This window comes from Clupea harengus, chromosome 17, assembly GCF_900700415.2.
Source record: "Clupea harengus chromosome 17, Ch_v2.0.2, whole genome shotgun sequence".
Classification (NCBI taxonomy): domain Eukaryota; kingdom Metazoa; phylum Chordata; class Actinopteri; order Clupeiformes; family Clupeidae; genus Clupea; species Clupea harengus.
Genome location: NC_045168.1, coordinates 8,645,372 through 8,664,910, shown reverse-complemented (window position 1 = coordinate 8,664,910; position 19,539 = coordinate 8,645,372). Strand labels below are relative to the sequence as shown.

The window sequence follows — 19,539 nt, the reverse complement described above, 5'->3', positions numbered from 1 at the left end:
AGAGCCTTGAACATCGAGTTTGAAGTTTGACTTTGACAGAGATATGCGAAGTAGGAACGCTCTTCGAACCTTCTTTTTATCCAAAAAGAACACTTCACAACATAACACAAACATATGCATATACATATTTTGAAGTGTAACGTCACTCTAAAATTAATCTTTTTTTTTAGCTGTAAACTAAATAATTTGGCTAAACTGTGATCGGCATATTATGAGTTGAAGGCTCAATACGCCATCTACTGTTAAAAATCATCCTGAATCTTGCCATGCCGATACTGACCTATCTACGATAATTTGGTAGGCTACATACCTACGTCATACATTTTTTAGTGAGTGGAATTAAGTAAGGGTTGTTAGTGTCTGGTGCCATCTAGTGTTCTTCATCAGTGCATTCAGACAGTTTACATCAGTATTGATTATGCATTGGCCCAACTTCAACCAAAAAATATAATTTAAAGTCGACACAAATGTAAGTATATGTATTTACTATATTTATTATTGATCTTCTTTATGGAGAGTTGGAGTTGGAGAGTTTTGTGCTCTAAAACAGGGCCATACCGATGGCTGTAACCAGCTGTGAGGGCTTTTTTTAAAAGCTAAGTATTGAATGAGAAAATTGAATTTCTCCTCCGTGTGTCTGCGTGTATAAATCAGTTTAGACAGTTACCTAAAGTTGTTATATGTTATAAATACTAGGAAAAACTCCATTTCATCTAAGATTGTTGCTAGTGTAAGTAACCCTCTCTCGCTATCGTACGGCCCGCTGCTACTCTGCGTTGTGTTGTCGGTTGGTTTATGTTAATGCTATTTCTACGGTGAAAATTACGTGCTACCCAAAATCCATACTTGAGTAAAAGTAAAGATACCTTACCGGAAAATGACTCAAGTAAAAGTGAAAGTCACCTAGAATACTACTTGAGTAAAAGTCTTAAAGTATCTGATATTTACTGTACTTAAGTATCAAAAGTAATTTTCTGATATTAAATGTACTTAAGTACTGAAAGTAAAAGTGCAAGTAAATTCTGTTAATAAAAAAGCCAAGGGTCAGAATTTTGAGAATTATGAAGTTTATTCTTTTAAGTGCTGTGGCCACCATGACCAAGGACAAGGAGTTGTGTTAAAAAAAAAAAGAATTGGGTTGGCTGTGATCCATCCAGGAGAAACAATGTTCAACATAATATATTGTACATAAGTATACTTTTGCATCTTCTATGAACTTATCATAATTCTCCGAAAAGCAATGACACTATGAAGGAGTTGTAACCGTGCGTTTATAGGTATGCTTATTCCGACTAGACTAGAGGATGTAGAGGGCAAATGCAGAATATTGTGTTCAGCAAAAAATATCAACTTGATGCATCAGGTCAGTGTTTTGAGAAAGGACACCTGCCTTGTAAACTCCTATGGGCCTGATTTGAACACAATAGGCAAAGGTTTTGCTCAAGCTGAATCTGATATCTCAACAGGTTTATGCTAAATATGATAACTAAACATTAACGTTGCTGCTCATGGGATTAATCTTAATTTACCTCAATATGTTTCCTGAGGTTGGATGGGGAGTTTTTGAATGCCAATATTTAGCTTTGGGTAAGCATAAGAGGCACTTCATCCGGTACGAAGAATCTTTCACTCCAACATAAGAAAACATTTCTCGCAAATAAGGCCACGGGTGTTGGTCTTCGTCACTACCGTCGTTTGTTGCGGGCGTAGCAGGAGCTTCCATTTCTGCCTCCATCATGAAATCAGTCATCGTAGAGTGGAATTCTAGTTGCTCGCTAGCTAGCATCCTGGGCATCACTCCGGAATCAAAAAACCGTGGCTTTGAGAGCACTTGTTTGCAATTGCCCATTAACGTGATTAACCAATGATTTAACTTGCAAACTAGGACCACGGATTCGCCAAACCTGCTTGATTGCTGTCATTATTGTTTTTTTTCTTTTTTCTAAAGATAGATTTGATTTTGTAGTGAGTAAGGAAGGTTTCAGGGGAAATGTATTGGAGTAAAAGTATCAGTTTTCTTTGCAAAATGTAGTGAAGTAAAAGTCAACAGAAATATAAATATATAATAAATATAAATAAAAGTAAAGTACAGATATCCAAGAAAACGACTTAAGCAGAGGTGTAAAGTAACGAATTACATTTACTCACATTACTGTAATTGAGTCGTTTTTTTGTGTAGCCTACTTTGTAACTTTTAGAGTCGTTTTTGAAATCGGTAATTTTACTTTTACTTAAGTAGATTTTGACTGAAGTATTATACTTCGCTACATTGGAAATTACATCCGTTACTGAGTAAAAAAAAAAAAAAACATAGTAAAGTTGCTTGCCAACCGCCATAAAACAAAAAGAAGAAGAAGAAGAAGAAGAAAAAAACATAGTTCAAGCCGGAAACCGAGAGGAGGGAATCGCGCACGACAATTCTCACTGCAGTGGTGGATGCTGCATAGAGTGGATGATGGAGTCGATGCAAGCCGCCGGTGCCGAGTCACGAGAGATAGAGATGGAGGAAAATGATAGTGCATACTACCAACAAGCTGCGGACGACCAACAAGCTGAAGCACCGAACTTTCTGCCAGGTGAAATTAAAGAAGATGAAGAAAACTCGTGGCCACATCTCAGCAAGCAGTTTGCCTTCCAACATAAAAGAGGCAACAGCTATATAATACTGTGTAAGCTGTGCCTGCCCCGCCAGACAGAACTTTCTGCTTATAAAAATGAATCTTCAAATCTGCGCAAGCATGTGTTGGTAAGTACAGTATTTTTCCCTTTCCATTAGTAGTTCAGACAGCGTTTTTGTTGTTTAGTTAGCTTTGCTCCATTTAAGCAAAATATGCTTTTCATGGCACTACATTTACATTTACATTTACATTTAGTCATTTAGCAGACGCTTTTGTCCAAAGCGACGTACAAGGGAGAGAATATTCAAGCTACGAGCAATAGAACCTGGTGTAACAATAAATAAATACTACTTTACATTAGAAATATAACAAAATGAAATAAAAAGAAAGAAAGAGTGCAGAAGTGTAACTGCTGTAATTGCAAGTTGCGCACTAGTCGAAGTGCCAGTTAGGACGGGAAGTGCTCTCTGAAGAGTTGGGTCTTCAAAAGCTTCTTAAAGGTAGAGTGGGAGGCCCCTGCTCTGGTAGTGCTGGGTAGTTCATTCCACCAACGTGGAACTACAAATGAGAATAGTCTGGACTGCCGTACTTGCACAGACGGCAGTGCCAAACGACGCTCACTAGAAGAGCGCAGCATCCTGGGTGTAACATTTGCCCTTACAAGAGCATTTAGGTAGGTGGGAGCAGAACCATCGAGCACTCTGTAGGCAAGCATAAGTGACTTGAACTTAATGCGAGCAGCTACCGGCAGCCAGTGGAGCTCAATGAGTAGCGGGGTGACGTGTGCCCTCTTCGGTTGGTTGAACACCAGACGCGCCGCCGCGTTCTGGATCATTTGTAGTGGTTTCACCACGCAAGCCGGCAGGCCCGTTAGGAGGGCGTTGCAGTAATCAAGGCGTGAATTCACCAAGGTTTGCACCAGCAGCTGGGTGGCATACTGGGTTAGGTACGGCCTGATTTTGCGGATGTTGAATAGCGCAAAGCGGCAGGACCTAGAGACAGAGGCAATGTGGTCCGTGAAAGTCAGTTGGTCATCAATAATGACCCCGAGGTTTCTTGCTGTTTTGGATGGAACAAGAGACAAGGAGTCAATATTGATGCTGATGTTGTGGTGGATGGCCTGTTTGGCTGGAAAGACCATCAGTTCCGTTTTGGCCAGATTCAGCTGAAGGTGGTGGTTTTTCATCCATGTGGATATATCAGCAAGACAGTCCGAGATCCGCGCCGAGACAGTGGTGTCCTCAGGAGGGAAAGACAGAAACAGTTGAGTATCATCGGCATAGCAATGATAGGAAAAACCATGCGAGCGGATGATAGGGCCCAGCGAAGTGGTGTAAATGGCAAAGAGAAGTGGTCCCATCACCGAGCCTTGAGGCACCCCTGTGGTAAGGTGGTGAGGTACAGACAGCTGACCTTGCCATGACACATTGAACGAGCGCCCAGTGAGGTACGATTCAAACCAGGAGTGCGCCTTGCCAGAAATGCCCATACTTGACAGTATGGACACTAGTGGCACTAGTAGCCTAATTTTGGCTAGCACTTGCAACCGCCCTGAGTATGCTAACGTGGACGATAGTTAGGCTAGCTATACACTCGTGCACCACCCTCGTGTACATCCTTCTGTTAACAGCCGTCATCCAATAGACTAACTAGTGGCACTAGTAGCCTAATTTTGGCTAGCACTTGCAACCGCCCTGAGTATGCTAACGTGGACGATAGTTAGGCTAGCTATACACTCGTGCACCACCCTCGTGTCCATCCTTCTGTTAACAGCCGTCATCCAATAGACTAATAATAATTCCATTCCTGTCTTCAATTCGTTTCAGGTCCTAGCACTATTATGTTCAGTCTCTCATATTGTGTTAAAAACTGCAGATCAGTCATCAGCTATGAAATACACCACATAAACGGATATTAGGCTAATCATTTGGCTGCCTCCCATGCCCTGAAACAGAAACGATGTGAATGCGCACACCATCGTATTCAGACATTTGGACAAGTCAATGTGTATGTCGTTATCTGGGATTTATCACGATGTTTAGTCAGATATTGATAACGATACGTGGTGGCTTTGCAACGTGCACGTCTTTGACTGGATGGTAGAGGCTGGAGCAAGTTGGACAATATTCATCAGATGAAGATGATTTATTTTCCTCAATGAAGTCCAGAAGGTGAGAAGGTACTGGGGAGTTAGAAGGGTACCTAGCCCGTGTCTCTGTCAATATGGATCTGCTGAACTCCTTTTTAGAATATCAAAAAACTCCCTGAAACTCAATACTGGCCTACCTGCCCCGGCCGCCTGCCAGCGACTCTTCAGCTGGATTGCTGTTCACTGCAAAGCGAGCCCAGATGAACTCTACTCAGCTTGAAAATCAGCTGCTGCTCAAACTCAACAAGACGTTTGTAGACTAATGCTCTAAAGGTGGACACAAGTAAAGTAACCAAAGTTTAAATATACAGTGGGGCAGCGGCATTTTAACTTTTTATTTTAGCTGTCGTGGTTCATGTCATGTCCTCCCAAAAGTTCTTAAAGGTGCCATATAATGAAAATTCCACTTTTTTAGTGCTTCTACACGTTCATTTGGGTATCTGGCATGTCTACCAACCCAAAAACGCTGGGGAAAAACCATTGGCGATCTTTGTTATGGTTCCTCTAGGTCAGAAACGTCATGATTGAGTCTGCGAATGAGATTCCCGTGTGTTGGCCTGTCACAACACATTGGGAGGTTCCCTACATGGCCTTGGACCCCCCCCCCCCACACTCATTACATATTTGCCAGAGCGCAAGCCATTATTGTAACGCTCGGATATACTTTGAATAGCTAGCTAGCTAGCAGCATGCAGCAAACTAAGTACTCAAGATGCGCTGTGGTGGGCTGCACAGATCTCTACATCACGTTCCAGCCTCAGAACACACGAGCGAAATGGATTGAATTCATATTTGAAGGCAATGTCCCTGAATGGACTTCAGGCGAGGGAAATGTAAGTATTTTTTTTTAATAATTCTGTTACTTGCCCATTCAGTGTGGTGGTTAACGACGTTAGCATGTTGTATGGGGGACTAATTCAAACAGCGATTCAAACAGCGACTAGGAGGGCGGGGGGAGGGGTTAGCTGGCTCATTAGCATAGGCACTCAAAACAGCTCGCTGACAGAATGGCTGTGTTTGGTAGGGTAAAAAGGATGCCATTAATAATGATCCTTTTGGTATTTTGACGAAAATATGTTACAGACATTTCATTAAGACCCCAAGGAACCATATCAACTTGTGGTAAAATGGGCATACGATGGGTCCTTTAAATGTTGTCTTGACATGTTTAATGTTTGACATGTTTAATTTCATTGCACTTATATTTCTAAAGATTCTCCTTTAATTAAAAATAACTAGTTTTTGTGTTGGATTTATGACCCCTTGTCCTTTTTTGCACTATATAGTAAGTAAGTACTTGTACTTTTACTTGAGTACAACATTTCAGTACTTTTTACACCTCTGGCGAGCAGAGGCTTGAGCCCACTTGAGACGAGGTATCCAGCACACAAGCTCGAGTTCCTCGCCCTCAAGTGGGCAATCACCGACAAATTCCATAACCATCTTTACGGATGCAAGTTCTCTGTTCTAACTGGTAACAATCCCCTGAAGTACGTGATGACCTCCCCCAAACTAGACGCTACAGGCCAGCTTTGGGTGTCCCACCTGTTCATATTTGACTTCGATATCCATTATCGAAGGGGACAAGACAACTCCAATGCCGATGCCCTCTCGCGCATGTCCAATCAGGAGGTGACGGAAGTCCTGCAGACCTGCCCCCAGCAGACAGGTGGTCCAAGGCACAGAGAGGCTCAAGCTGCCCCAGAACCGGAGTGGGCTCTGGGTGAAAGTGCTGCTGTGGAGGAGCATGGAAGTAGTCTGCTGCTGGAGTCCGGTGAGCCGTATGGAGATGTGGGGACGGAGGCACTGCCTGCTATGAGAGAAGAGGCATCTTATATCGCCATGTCAGAGATTGCCATAGAGGAGTGGTGGAGCAACTAATACTACCAGAGAAGCTGCGGGCAGCCGTCAAAACAGCTCTCCATGACGAAGCGGGACTACAGACGATAAGATAAAGATTCTATTGGCCGAGAATGTTTCAGGAGATCAAGCCTTGGTGCGAGCAGTGTGAGCGGTGCTGCTTCAGAACGACCCCCACCGCCAACGTCAGAGCTCCCCTTGTCAGTATCCATACCAGTGCCCCCATGGAGCTGGTTTGCACTGATTATTTATCGCTGGAGAAGTCTAAGGGTGGCATTGAAAATGTGCTCATCGTCACCTCTTCTCCAGATATGCGCAGGCCTACCCCACGAAGGACCAAAAGGCAGACACAGTGGCTCGGGAACTATGGAGGAACTTTTTCTGCCGTTTTGGGTTCCCTGCGAAGTAAGAAGCATGCGGATCAGGGGCACAATTTTGAAAGTGCAATTCTGAAGGAGCTGTGTAAGTGCACGGGCATCGTTAAAACCCACACCACACCCTACCATCCCCAGGGCAACGGGACCACCGAATGGTTCAACCGGACCTTAATGAACATGCTGGGGACGCTAGAGCCGCGCTTGAAGCTTTGGTGGCATGAATATGTGGATGCCATGACGCACGCCTACAACTGCTCACGACACGACTCCACCGGGTACAGCCCATACTACCTCATGTTCGGCAGGCACCCAAGACTCCCAGTCGGTCTGATCTTCGACTGCCTTGCCACTAACAAGCCATTTGACTACACGGAATACGTCCAGACCTTGCATGACTCTCTGACAGAGGCCTATGCCCTGGCCAATCAGACCTCGCACAATGCTAAAGACCAACGGAAATAATACTATGATAAGAAAGCAAAGAGTGAAGATTTCAGCCCTGGGATAGAGTCTTGGTCAAAGTCTGTCATGTGGAGGGGAGGCAGAAGTTAGGGGACCAATGGGGGCACGCCCATACGTTGTGGTAAAGAAGCGGCCCAGTTTGCCTGTGTATGTGGTGCATCTGGAGAATGGAGAAGCAGAAAGGGTGGTGCACCGAAACCTCATTACACTGTTTTGGAGGTGTTTACGTGTCTGAACTGAAAATGTCCCCGGATTTTGTCACAGAAATCTGGTCACCTTAATGTAAGGCAGTGTATGTGCCTTGCCGCCAGGCGGCGCTGCAGCCCTGTTGTGTTGTTTTATCATTTGTTTATTTTAATTAATGTTGTACCTTCTGATAACCCATAGGGTTCATGCGTGTTTTGCCTAGGACGCCATTTTATCTTTTAATGTTTGCGATCAATCCTCTAGGCCAGTGGTCACCGAACTTTTTTGGCCAAAGATCACGACCTCTGCCGTGGTGACGGGCAAGATTTACCAATTATTTTACCAATTAACAATTATTCAGTATTGAGTAGTTACAGGTATTCAAATCATGCCTAAATATTTGCACAGCCTATTTTTCACATTTGATTTCATTTCACACAATTAAATACTGCTACACTAAATATCTTTGTCTGGAAAACACCCCAGTACTCAGTGTTAACCAGAAAATTAATAATATACCACTGTGATCTTTTTTTGGTGAAGACAGACTAAATTATCATGCAGCCTCAGAGGGGTGCCAAAACTTTTAATATGACAGTATGCGTGCATATTAGTATTTTGAAAACCAACACGGTAATTGGAATGAAGTGGGAGTGGCCGATGACTAATATAAGCGCAAAAGTACTCATGTAACGTGTCACCTTTAACATTGCAGTGTTAAACGCGTCGTAGAAGTTAAAATAGACAAATATCTGCCTGGAAAACCGTTCGTTTGGGTAAGCTAATACATAACGTTAATCTATAAATAGACTTAGGATATTGTTTTTTTTAACAAACTGGCCGATAACCAACATAGCAACGACATCCAAGAGAGCTCGAGTTATGCACGCGAGTTGAGCCTAGTTGCGAGCTGTCAGAATGTTGGAAATCTCTCTACATTGGGCAGACATTCTGAAACTTTACCCAATCCGACTGAACATGTTGAACTCTTCCGACAGTACCTGACAATGACCAACAAACACCAACTGCTGGCGCACGCTGATCCAACTGTTGGCGTTTGTTGGAGAATGTTGCCGTTTGTCGGGGCAGTGTGCAAGCTGCTTAAGAAGGGGCATTTAGTGGGAGGGCCTAATTTGTGAAAAATCGTTGGTGATTACGTTCACATCAACTCTACGGACATCCTCGGATTTAAATAGCTGGCGTTTATGAATCAGGCGGAGATCTTTTCTGACGTTGGTCTTCCGAAGTCCGAAAGAAAACATTTCAAAAGACACTTCAGAAAATGTTCAAATTTTTTTTTTTTCTGTATTTAAAAAAAAAAAAAATATTTTGGAGATCGACAGGGAAGGTCTTCGAGATCGACGGGTTGGCGACCTCTGCTCTAGGCAGTGGTGTATAGTGACGAAGTAGAAATACTTTGTTAGTGTACTTAAGTCTAGAGGTGTAAAAAGTACTGAAATGTTGTACTCAAGTAAAAATACAATTACTTTGATGAAATTTTACTTAAGTACAAGTAAAATTACCCATCTACAGTCTACTCAAGTAAAAGTAAAAAGTAGGGCTGGGCAACGATTACAAATTTTAATCGCGATTAATCGCATGATTTCCCTGATTAATCGCATTAATCGCAAAATCCAATAATTAATTCAAAAGTAGTGTATAGCGCACTTTTATTTTAAATGTTCTGCCATATGAACGAAAGTGCCATAACATTTGATGTGCATTTGTAATGCAATTTCTGTGGTAACAGCATTGTACTTTCTTCATGGAGCAGCATAACCAGTCTAGTACCAAATGTCCCTGTTAGAGTGAGACACCAGAAAACACTTTCAGTGCAGTTTGTCAATTCCTAGAACTTGACACTTATTTTAAATGTACTGCCATATGAACTAAAGTGCTATAAAGTCTGTTGTGCAAACAAACACTTAACATCAGCATTTGTATATAGTAGCAGTTAAATAAAATAAATACTTTGTGTAAATCTCAACTTAAACAATGTTATCAAAGCAAACACAAAACTAAAGCTTATTGCCACTGCCAGGGCATTAATGTTAGAGTGTGGTGAAGCACCAAAAATGTGATTACATTTACGTAAACCAGAAAACGACAAACATAGAAGGAAGTTAGTCAAGGTGTATTTAATTGTAAAGACATTTTATATTTTCTAACATAGCTCTTCCCTTTGTACAGTCCTACAGTAGGCTATGAACGAGATTTACAGTTCAATCAGATTAACTCAACCAACAGCAAACGTGGAGGGTAACATGGGTTTCATGTGTACAGGGGTGCAAACTCATCAGGGATGAAAAAGGTGAGAACGATGCGAACCCCCTAGGAGGGTCCGGGGCATGCTCCCCGGGGGAATATATTTTATATATAAGAACATTTTGCACATTTTAAAGTTCAATGCATCAATCTGGTGCACTTTGACAACAAAATGATGAGGCTAGATCTATGAATAACTTTGTTGTAAACAATTTTGTGCTCTGGTAACAGTTTCATCATAAACATTCCTGTGTTTAATGTTGCACGGGCACAGGCCAACCCAACCACCCACCCCAATACCCTCCCGACCACCCACTCCAGTCTATTTCACCAAAGCACATTACGTCACAGATCTCCATCAGGTATTAAGCAAAAAAAAGGGCCAACTATAGGAAGAGAAAATCAACAGAGGCTGTGTCTAGCTCTTTGAGTCTAGCTTGTCAGGACAAGGCCCATTTGCACCTGACTCCTAGTTGAGCCACAGTAATGGCATCCTCCTCCTAAAATTCTCTCATTCTGAAACCAAACTGAAATAGGAGAGTGGTAAGTTTGTTCAGTTGCAGTGAAGCGCCCGGCAGTAGAAAACGGGTCATACACATACCTCATGAAAAGTAAAAGTCATCATGAAAAGTAAAAAACAAATAATGATAAAATAAATATTAATATGTATCTACTGATCTTTGCTTTAAATAATTTTTTTTTGTATGATTCCGATCATTTTTATAATCAAAATCGCTGAATTTGACCATGTCCTGTTCAAACAGAGAGGCGACTCGCGAGGTGAGGCAGCGACGAGCTGCGCCTCATCTCAGATTGTGTAATCCCTCACACACTGGGTTGAGCGCGTGACTTTTGCTTTCTCATTGTTTGTCATCACTGAAATATTTGTAGACACTTTTATTATATGTCGTTTGTATCCATATAATAGGTAATGTAATGTATTTCACGTATGTGAAGAAGCTATTTAGTCTTGCTGATCTGTCATAAAACCACAGTGAAAAAGCACATAGGGGAGGCAAACCTAACCTCTGCCTCAATGAAGGGGGCGTGCGATAGCCTGGAAAATGGACTTCCAATCCAGTGAAGTGATAGATAAATACATAATGGGAGACCAATGCCAGAGCTAAAAGGTTTGCTTCAAACGACAGGACAGAAGATAACTTTAGCAGCTAAACTCCGGACCAAACTCGGCCGACGGCCATGTCTTTTAAGTAAATGTACATTTTTCGGCGTTTTCACGCTTAGATTTTTCTAAAGTTACCGAGAAAAAAGACACTGTACTATCCGATAACACCGTTATTGTAACCAGCAAAAATAGTTGATGTGATTTGCGAGGCGTCTGTCAGCCAACTGTCTGACATTAGCACGTTAGCCTACGTTAGATAGTACAGCGTACCAACGTCACACGTTACCGTAAATGCCATATTAAAAAGGCTGCTGGAAACCAACGCTTTCACCCGAAAGACATGTCTTGTAATACACCTGTCTATTACGGCATCGAGGCAGAATACCCGAAATAAAAAGCGTGCCTGTCATGGTGACATGGAGTTGGACAAACAAACAAGCTTGAAAAAAATATTCATGACAGCTTGTGTTCGCAGATTACTTGGAGGACCCCCCCCCCCCTAAAAATATTTGTATTGCAGATCTACACGAATCACACAAATTACCTATTTTGGATCAAAAACGGCGAATTTCGCCGAAAGGTGACGAGTTTGCACCCGTGTGTAAACGAACCAGCTATTAACAATGCGCCATGATTCAGAAACCCGTTGGCCTAATTTAATTGAGAAAACTACGTTGAGGACCTAATCCTGAAAACATCAGCCCTCTTCTCTGAGAGAAAGAGCTAAAAATAACCTAACTAGCTAAAACTAACCCAAAAAAGAACCAGAAAACACTTTCAGTGCAGTTTGTAGATTCCTTTAAATTGATGTTTTTTACTCCTCTGCACTAAACCAGTTGCTAAGGCACACCAGATTATTAACATTTTCAGATGATAAAGAGCGGGTGCACGTTGTAATGTCGCTTTTGCAGTCCTCTCCTTTTCATACAACTCGCCGTGTAATGGTGTGTCTTGATGGCATCTCATACCTGCCGTCATTTGTTGCGATTCTCAAAATGTTTCTCAGACTGACGTCTTCCACAATACTAATCGGCCTGCAGTCTGTAGCTATCCACTTCGCTATAGCATTGGTTAGCTTCTCTTGCCTTTGTTTATCTATAATCCTCCCTGCATCTAAGGAAGTCTGCCGAAGCCTCGCTCCACTGTGTGTTTGGTTGTATGATTTGCTGGCATCAACGGTGTGTTTAGCATTTAAATGATATTTAAGACTGGAAGTACTCCGGTGATAAGACTTGTAGAATACTTCCTGCGGAAGCGCTGGGATGCATCATCAGTGATGTATCCTGGGGTCATTGGGTGTTTCGGGTCTATTCGAACATCAGACACCCTCCCCCAGGCGACCCAGCCAGGGGTGATCAGTCCCCGGCTTGCATCCCAGCAGCATTTGACCACTGGGCCTCCCTTTTCAGCCAGAGCCACTTAGTGGCTCTCTCTGCGGCATCAATGGTTGATTTGATGGCCCTCTTCTTACACAACCCCAAGATGCCTAGCTTTGTCAGAACTCTGCAGAGGGACTGGCCTGCAAAGCCCCGACATCCCACCTCAATAGGCTCACAGCGAGTGATCCAGCCCTGCCTCCTGCACTCCTCTGTCAACTCCTGGTACTTGGCACGTTTACGCTCTTGAGCTTCATCCATGCGCTCTTCCCAGGGTACAGTGAGTTCCATCATGATCACCTGTTTGGTGGAATTTGAATAGATGACCATGTCTGGACGCAGTCTTGTTGAGGCGATGTGCTCTGGAAAACGCAGCTGCTTCCCCAGATCTACTTTCAGCTGCCAGTCGGCTGCTGAGGCAAGGAGGCCAGTCGTTGTTCTTGACTGTGGGGTGCGTTTCTCTCCCGCCTTGACAAAGTTGATGGACTTTGGACGACGTTGTTTGCTTGTCGTTATAGCCGAAGCTACTATCTCCGCAACTGCCTTGAGCACTTGATCATGCCGCCAGCGGTAGCGACCATCTGCAAGTGCCTTTGGGCAGCTGCTGAGACAATTCATCTTGGCAGTGGTTACATATGACTTTGTTTCTGTCGACTCCGCCGTCTTTAAGAACTTTACATTGAAAATGGCCATTTAAAATCTCCGTACTCTTCTCCATGTTTGTTAAACAGCCAATGACTTTCTTTCCCGGTTCCGCAGCAATCAGCAGCAGACTTTTACAAAATAAAAGCCTGTGAGCAACAGACTTTTACAATAATAAAATAAATAATAAAACCTGCATTAACGCGCCATAAAATAATTGTCGGCGTTAATTAATTGATGCGTTAACGCAAGATTAACGCGTTAACGTGCCCAGCCCTAGTAAAAGTAGTTAATTTAAAATTAGGGATGCACGATAATATCTGCACGACATCGGTATCGGCAGATAAAAACTTCAAAACTTAATTATCGGCATCTGCAGATATGAAAATTTCTGCCGATGTACCTGGCCGATATGGTGACGTGCAAATTCTGCGCACGCGAAGCAAATGTTTAAGTTACTATGAGCGCCAACAACGTAATTCAACATGTCGGCTGTGTGGCAGTACTTCACAGTATCAGAGGATCATGACAAAATGGCTATTTGCGGAGGTTGTAAAGTGGCAGTGATGCGAGGAGGGGCGAGATGACACTCGTTTAACACTACCAACTTAATTTCACATCTCAAAGGCCATCATCCTGACCTACACAAAGCATTTCTGAAAACTAAGCCAGAAAAACCGGCGCCAGCTAAGAACTGCCAGCAGCCTCTACTTCAGTCATTTGACAAAGCTAAGAAATTTAGCAACGACCACCCAAAGGTGCTCTTGACAATCAACCATTCAGTGTGGTGGAAGATGTTGGCTTCAGCAGGCTATTGCAGTTGGTTGTGCATGAAGGTGTCTCAGCGTAGCACCGCGGATGTTGTGGCCATGGGAAGGAGAATAGTGGGGCATTTCAAGCACTCTCAGGTTGCATACAGTTGCTTAGAAGATGTACAGAGGGAGCTCGGAATGCCAATAAAACGACTTCAACAGGATGTCGTGACTAGATGGAATTCGACATACTATATGATGCAGAGCCTAGTCGAACAGAAGAGGACATTGGGTGCATATGCCGCGGATTTCGAGCTCCCTGCAACTTTGACGGCAAATCAGTGGGGAATTCTTGAAAACATGATCACTCTTCTCGCTCCCTTTGAGCAGCTGACCAGAGAGATAAGTTCTGCAGAGGCCTCTGCTGCTGGTGTGATCCCCGCTGTTGTGGCCCTTACACAACTACTTAGCCGGCCCAGTGACACAGATAGGGGCGTACAGACAGCCAAACGTACCCTGTTGGAAGCTATCAGTAAGCGCTTTAACGGTGTGCAACGTGAGGCACTTTTTTCGGTTGCAACCATGCTTGATGCTCGTTACAAAGATCGCTACTTCGATTTGGAGGAGAAGAGCAGTGTTCGCGACCTGCTTCTGAAAGTCTTGAATGAAATGGATAGCAGTGGAGATGGCGGTACGGGGAATCCTCCAGAAAAGAAGACCCGAACAGGATCGCTGCTGGATGTATATGACGAAATTCTGGAGGAGAACATGGTGTTTGAATGGCAAGCCTAAACCGAAATCGCGTCACAGGTAGGCTATCGGGCTGTACATTTATTAATTTAATTTATTGCTTTATCATTGCCAAAACTCAGTCTGCTATTTCTGTTATTTTGTAGGTACACATGTACCTAGCTGAACCCACAATTCCTAGTACTGCCAGCCCTTTGGAATACTGGAGAAGCAACCAGGCCAGATTCCCTGCTCTTGCGCGTGCTGCACGCAAGTACCTGTGTGCACCCAGCACAAGTGTTGACAGCGAACGGCTATATAGCGTTGCCTCCCACGTGATGGATGAAAAGAGGAATAGAATAGCCTGTGAAAAGGCAGAGATGCTTCTATTTGTTCAGAAAAACCTACCTCTGATGCTAAATCTATCTGAATCCTAGAATACCATCTACCCCATACAAGGTGAATAACGTTGATTAAACTTGACAGAGAAAAGGTTAATGAGGAATTAACAGATAGCATAGCTAACAGTAGGCTAGCCTATATAGTACAAACTACGGCTCGTTAGCGAACTAAAACATTTTACACCATCACTCACGTATGAAAAAGACGGTTTAGAAAACAAACATGTTTTAAAACGGCCTTATACTGATCAAATTATTAATTACAACACGTCTCTGTTTTAATGGGTTGGAGCTGTCGCGGCTGCAGTGAAAGATGTCAATATTACCAACAGCTGAGGCATCGGTGAAACGGGTGTCAATATGGCTGCATCTGATTGGTTAATAATGTTCTTACGCCATTATTACATTGTGTTATTGGTTGGACTGATTTAGTAGGCAACTGTGTTTGCCGGCGAGTTTAACAAACTTTTACACTATGGTTTTGACAAAGTGTGCCGATAATTTTCCTGGCAACAACTGGTTTATCGTTAGAAATAACATAATCACCCCAACTTTAGAAAAAAAACGTTGTCCCATTTTAAATTACAAAGTTGAACAGATACGGGGCTTCGGCCCACCACCTAGATAACAGGAATGGAATTATTATTAGTCTATTGGATGACGGCTGTTAACAGAAGAATGGACATGAGGGTGGTGCACGAGTGTATAGCTAGCCTAACTATCGTCCACGTTAGCATAGTCAGGGCGGTTGCAAGTGTTTGCCAAAATTAGGCTACTAGTGCCATGAAACGCATATTTTGCTTAATGGAGCAAAGCTAACTAAACAACAAAAACGCTCTCTGAACTACTAATGGAAAGGGAAAAATACTGTACTTACCAACACATGCCTGTGCAGATTTGAAGATTAATTTTTATAAGCAGAAAGTTCTGTCTGGCAAGGCAGGCACAGCTTACACAGCATTATATAGCTGTTTCCTCTTTTATGTTGGAAGGCAAACTGCTTGCTGAGATGTGGCCACGGGTTTTCTTCATCTTCTTTAATTTCAACTGGCGGAAACTTCGGTGCTTCAGCTTGTTGGTCGTCCGCAGCTTGTTGGTAGTATGCACTTTCATCTTCCTCCATCTCTATCTCTCGTGACTCGGCACCGGCGGCTTGCATCGACTCCATCATCCACTCTATGCAGCATCCACCACTGCAGTGAGAATTGTCGTGCGCGATTCCCGCCTCTCGGTTTCCGCCTTGAACTATGTTTTTTTTTTTTTTTTACTCAGTAACGGATTTATTTCCAATGTAGCGAAGTACAATACTTCAGTCAAAATCTACTTAACTACTTAAAAAAATACAAAGTACACAAAAAAACTACTCAATTACAGTAACGTGAGTAAATGTAATTCGTTACTTTACACCTCTGCTGCTCGCATACGCGATAACTCTTTCCAGTCCGCCCTGGACCTGCGCTAACACAGCGCCAAGCCCAACCCCTGAAGCGTCGGTCAGCCGTCCACGTGAAGGGTATGACTGTCTGGGGCAATGACGAGGCACAACACTAACCCTGGAGATGCCGAAGAGAAGAGACATTCTTGCCATCGTGTTGATAGTGTTACCGTGGACTCTGCTCATCACCGTCTGGCACCAAAACGCGATAGCACCACTGCTGGCCACTCGCAAGGATGACGGTGCAACAGGACACCGGGAGGCGGGCACGGCTGGGGACTCCAAGGAGTACTGTTCCCCGGACAAGGACATCGTGGAGGTGGTGCCCACGGAGTACGTGTACACGCAGCCGCCGCCCTGGTCCGACGTGCTACACACCATCCACATGATCATGCCAACGTACAGCCGGCCCGTGCAAAAAGCTGAGCTCACGCGGCTGGCCAACACCTTCCTGCACGTGGCCAACCTGCACTGGATCCTGGTGGAGGACTCGCAGCGGCACACGCTGCTGGTGGCCCGACTGCTTCGCGAGACGGGCCTCAACTACACGCACCTCAATGTGGACAAGCCGCGCAACTACAAGCTGCGGGGCGATGCCCGCGACCTGCGCATCCCCTGTGGCACCATGCAACGGAACCTGCCGCTGCGCTGGCTCAGGGAGACCTTCAGCCAGCCGGGCATCATGTACTTTGCTGACGATGACGACACCTACAGCCTGGAGCTCTTTGAGGAGATGCGCTCCACATGGAAGGTCTCGGTCTGGCCCGTGGCGTTTGTGGGTGGTCTGCGTTACGAGTCGCCTAAGGTCAACGCCGCCGGCAAGGTCTACAGCTGGAAGACCGTGTTTGATCCGCACCGGCCGTTCGCCATCAACATGGCGAAGCCAGCCATCAACCTGCGCCTCATCCTCTTCAAGCCCCAGGCCTACTTCAAGCTGCATGGGGTCAAGGGGGGCTACCAGGAGAACAGCCTGCTACGAGAGCTGGTCACCCTCAAAGACCTGGAGCCCAAGGCGGCCAATTGCACTAAGATTCTTGTTTGACACACCAGGACAGAAAAGCCTGTGCTTGTTAATGAGAGTAAAAAGGGATTCACGGACCCCAATGTGGAGATCTGACGTCCGTCATCTCTAACACTGGGACCTGGCTTTGGTGAAGCTCTGTACGAACCAGAGAGTGCTCATCTTAGACTCAAGGACTTGGACACAGGACATATCCAATTGTCTTGAACTAAACTAAACTATTAACAGTTAACATGTACAGCATTGCATTAAAGCACAGAGTAGATGGCAATATTTATCAGGTTTGTTGAAGAACAAACAAACAAATACACACATTCTAGACCCCACAACAGGACATGGAGGAGGAAGGAACCGTATTTCCTTATTTATCACCCCAACAGAAATCTCTGCCTTCTGGAAGACAGCACAATGATGTGAACACAGAGAGGACTCAGTGGATGAACTTTGAACTCTGACCTGCGTAGAGATTAACACTGACCTCCAGCAAGTGGAATTTGCTCTCAGTCAACTGTACAGGAGATATGGTGAAGACAGGGCCTGCTTAAAGAACAAACAAAAGCAGACAAAACTAAACTTTCAATGCCGCTCTTGAACAAAGTCCAGTCCCCCCAGGATTTCGCGGGCCTTTTTTGTGATAGTTGCGGCCTAAAATTACTGATTTCGCGGGGGCTTTTCCAAAAAGTTGCGGTGAAAGTTGCAGTGTTTTTTAGGTGTTTGTTGCGATGAAATTCCGGGAGCACGTGAAAGTTGCGAATTTCCCTCTTTGTAATTATAATTGAGTTATTTGTTGAAAAATAAACAATTAATAAACAAACATTCTTTAAAGAAAAAAAAATATTGAGAAATGGTCCTCTAAATAACCTTACCAACGTGCCAAACAAAAGATTACCAGGACCACAAAAATGTAGCATAATAGGCTGTTCTGCCATCTGCTTATTTAGGTCAGAAAATGTATATTGCTTGAATTGTTGTTATGGAAACGAACACAGTATAGTAAAGGACTTTTACTTTGACATCATTCAAATGTTTGTCTCGTGGGAATGGCAACAGCTGTTAGACAGTTATCTAGAAACATAGCTAGTTATGCTATGTTATGCTAAACACGTAGAGGGAACAGTACATAGAATTTACTTATTCACAACGAAGTGCACATGTTGGTATTACAAAAGGACCACAAGTAAGACTGAATAAACTGTTATGAATATCTCAGCCTTCACATAAAACGGAAAAAAAACAGCCTGTGTCACTGTGATCCGTTTCGTCACCTGACGTCCTGCCTGCGTTTCTGCCGTTCTCATTCTATGCTTATCCATCTGTTTTGCTATCCTTGTTGATTTATTTATTTTATCCTGTGAAAAGGTGAAGTCCCTCCCCCTTCTCACTTTGTTCCCCTGCACCTGTGGACGGGTCTAATTGGGACTGATTGGGCTAAATTAGCCCCTGGTGCTGCCACTATTAAAAGGCGCACTCATTGTTGTTCGAGAGACAGACTGGACAGACTGCAAGAAGCTGAGGCAGGAACATAGACGAAACCTGTCAAGAGTACAGAGTTGTACCTGGCCTGTTTTAAAAGCTTTAGTTTTGTTCAGTGTATGTTTCTTTGTTTTTGGGGTTGGGATTACCCTGGTGTATGTTTCTTTGCTTTTGGGGTTCAAGTCCCTGTTTTTGGTATATATGGTTTTGGGGTTCGAGTCCCTATTTTTTGTAAATAAATATAGCTGTATTTTTATAAGAAAGCCACTGTCTCCTGCGCTGTGTGTTCTCCTGACTACTTGCAACCACGATCCAGAAGCCTACATCCCACATCGTGAGATGGCCGGCTTGAGCGTTTTTTCACATATCCGTTCCGGTGTTTATGTTGTTCAATTTCATATATTAATTTAAAGTCGTCCAATTTCAAGTAATCCATTCTTCTACACTAGCTGCTACCTTATCTTCAATCCGAAAGTAATGTTAAATCTCCATGGCAACAGCTCTCGAGGGTTTGGGAAATAATCGGATGTATTGCTTCCTTCATTATTCACAGCAAAATAAATTATGTTCATTACATTTCATAGATCTATTAAAAGGGCCACGCACACCTTGCGGAAAATTATAAAAAATTGAAGCCAGATCTATTTCGGAATCTTCAGTGTGGACA

At 43.6% G+C, this 19,539-nt stretch overlaps 1 protein-coding gene across 1 annotated transcript; it reads left to right on the top strand.

The window, feature by feature from the left end:
• The first annotated feature begins 16,246 nt into the window (after positions 1–16,246).
• On the top strand, positions 16,247–17,573 carry LOC105889303 (galactosylgalactosylxylosylprotein 3-beta-glucuronosyltransferase 1-like). Its single transcript, XM_042710263.1, has one exon. It carries the CDS (start codon positions 16,503–16,505, stop codon positions 17,418–17,420), a length of 918 nt encoding a protein of 305 aa, XP_042566197.1. The 5' UTR covers positions 16,247–16,502; the 3' UTR covers positions 17,421–17,573.
• The last annotated feature ends 1,966 nt before the right edge of the window (positions 17,574–19,539 follow it).

What these genes read in the sequence shown, in the direction of transcription:
- LOC105889303 (XM_042710263.1), top strand. Translation starts at nt 16,503, where the DNA reads ATGCCGAAGAGAAGAGACATTCTTGCCATCGTGTTGATAGTGTTACCG.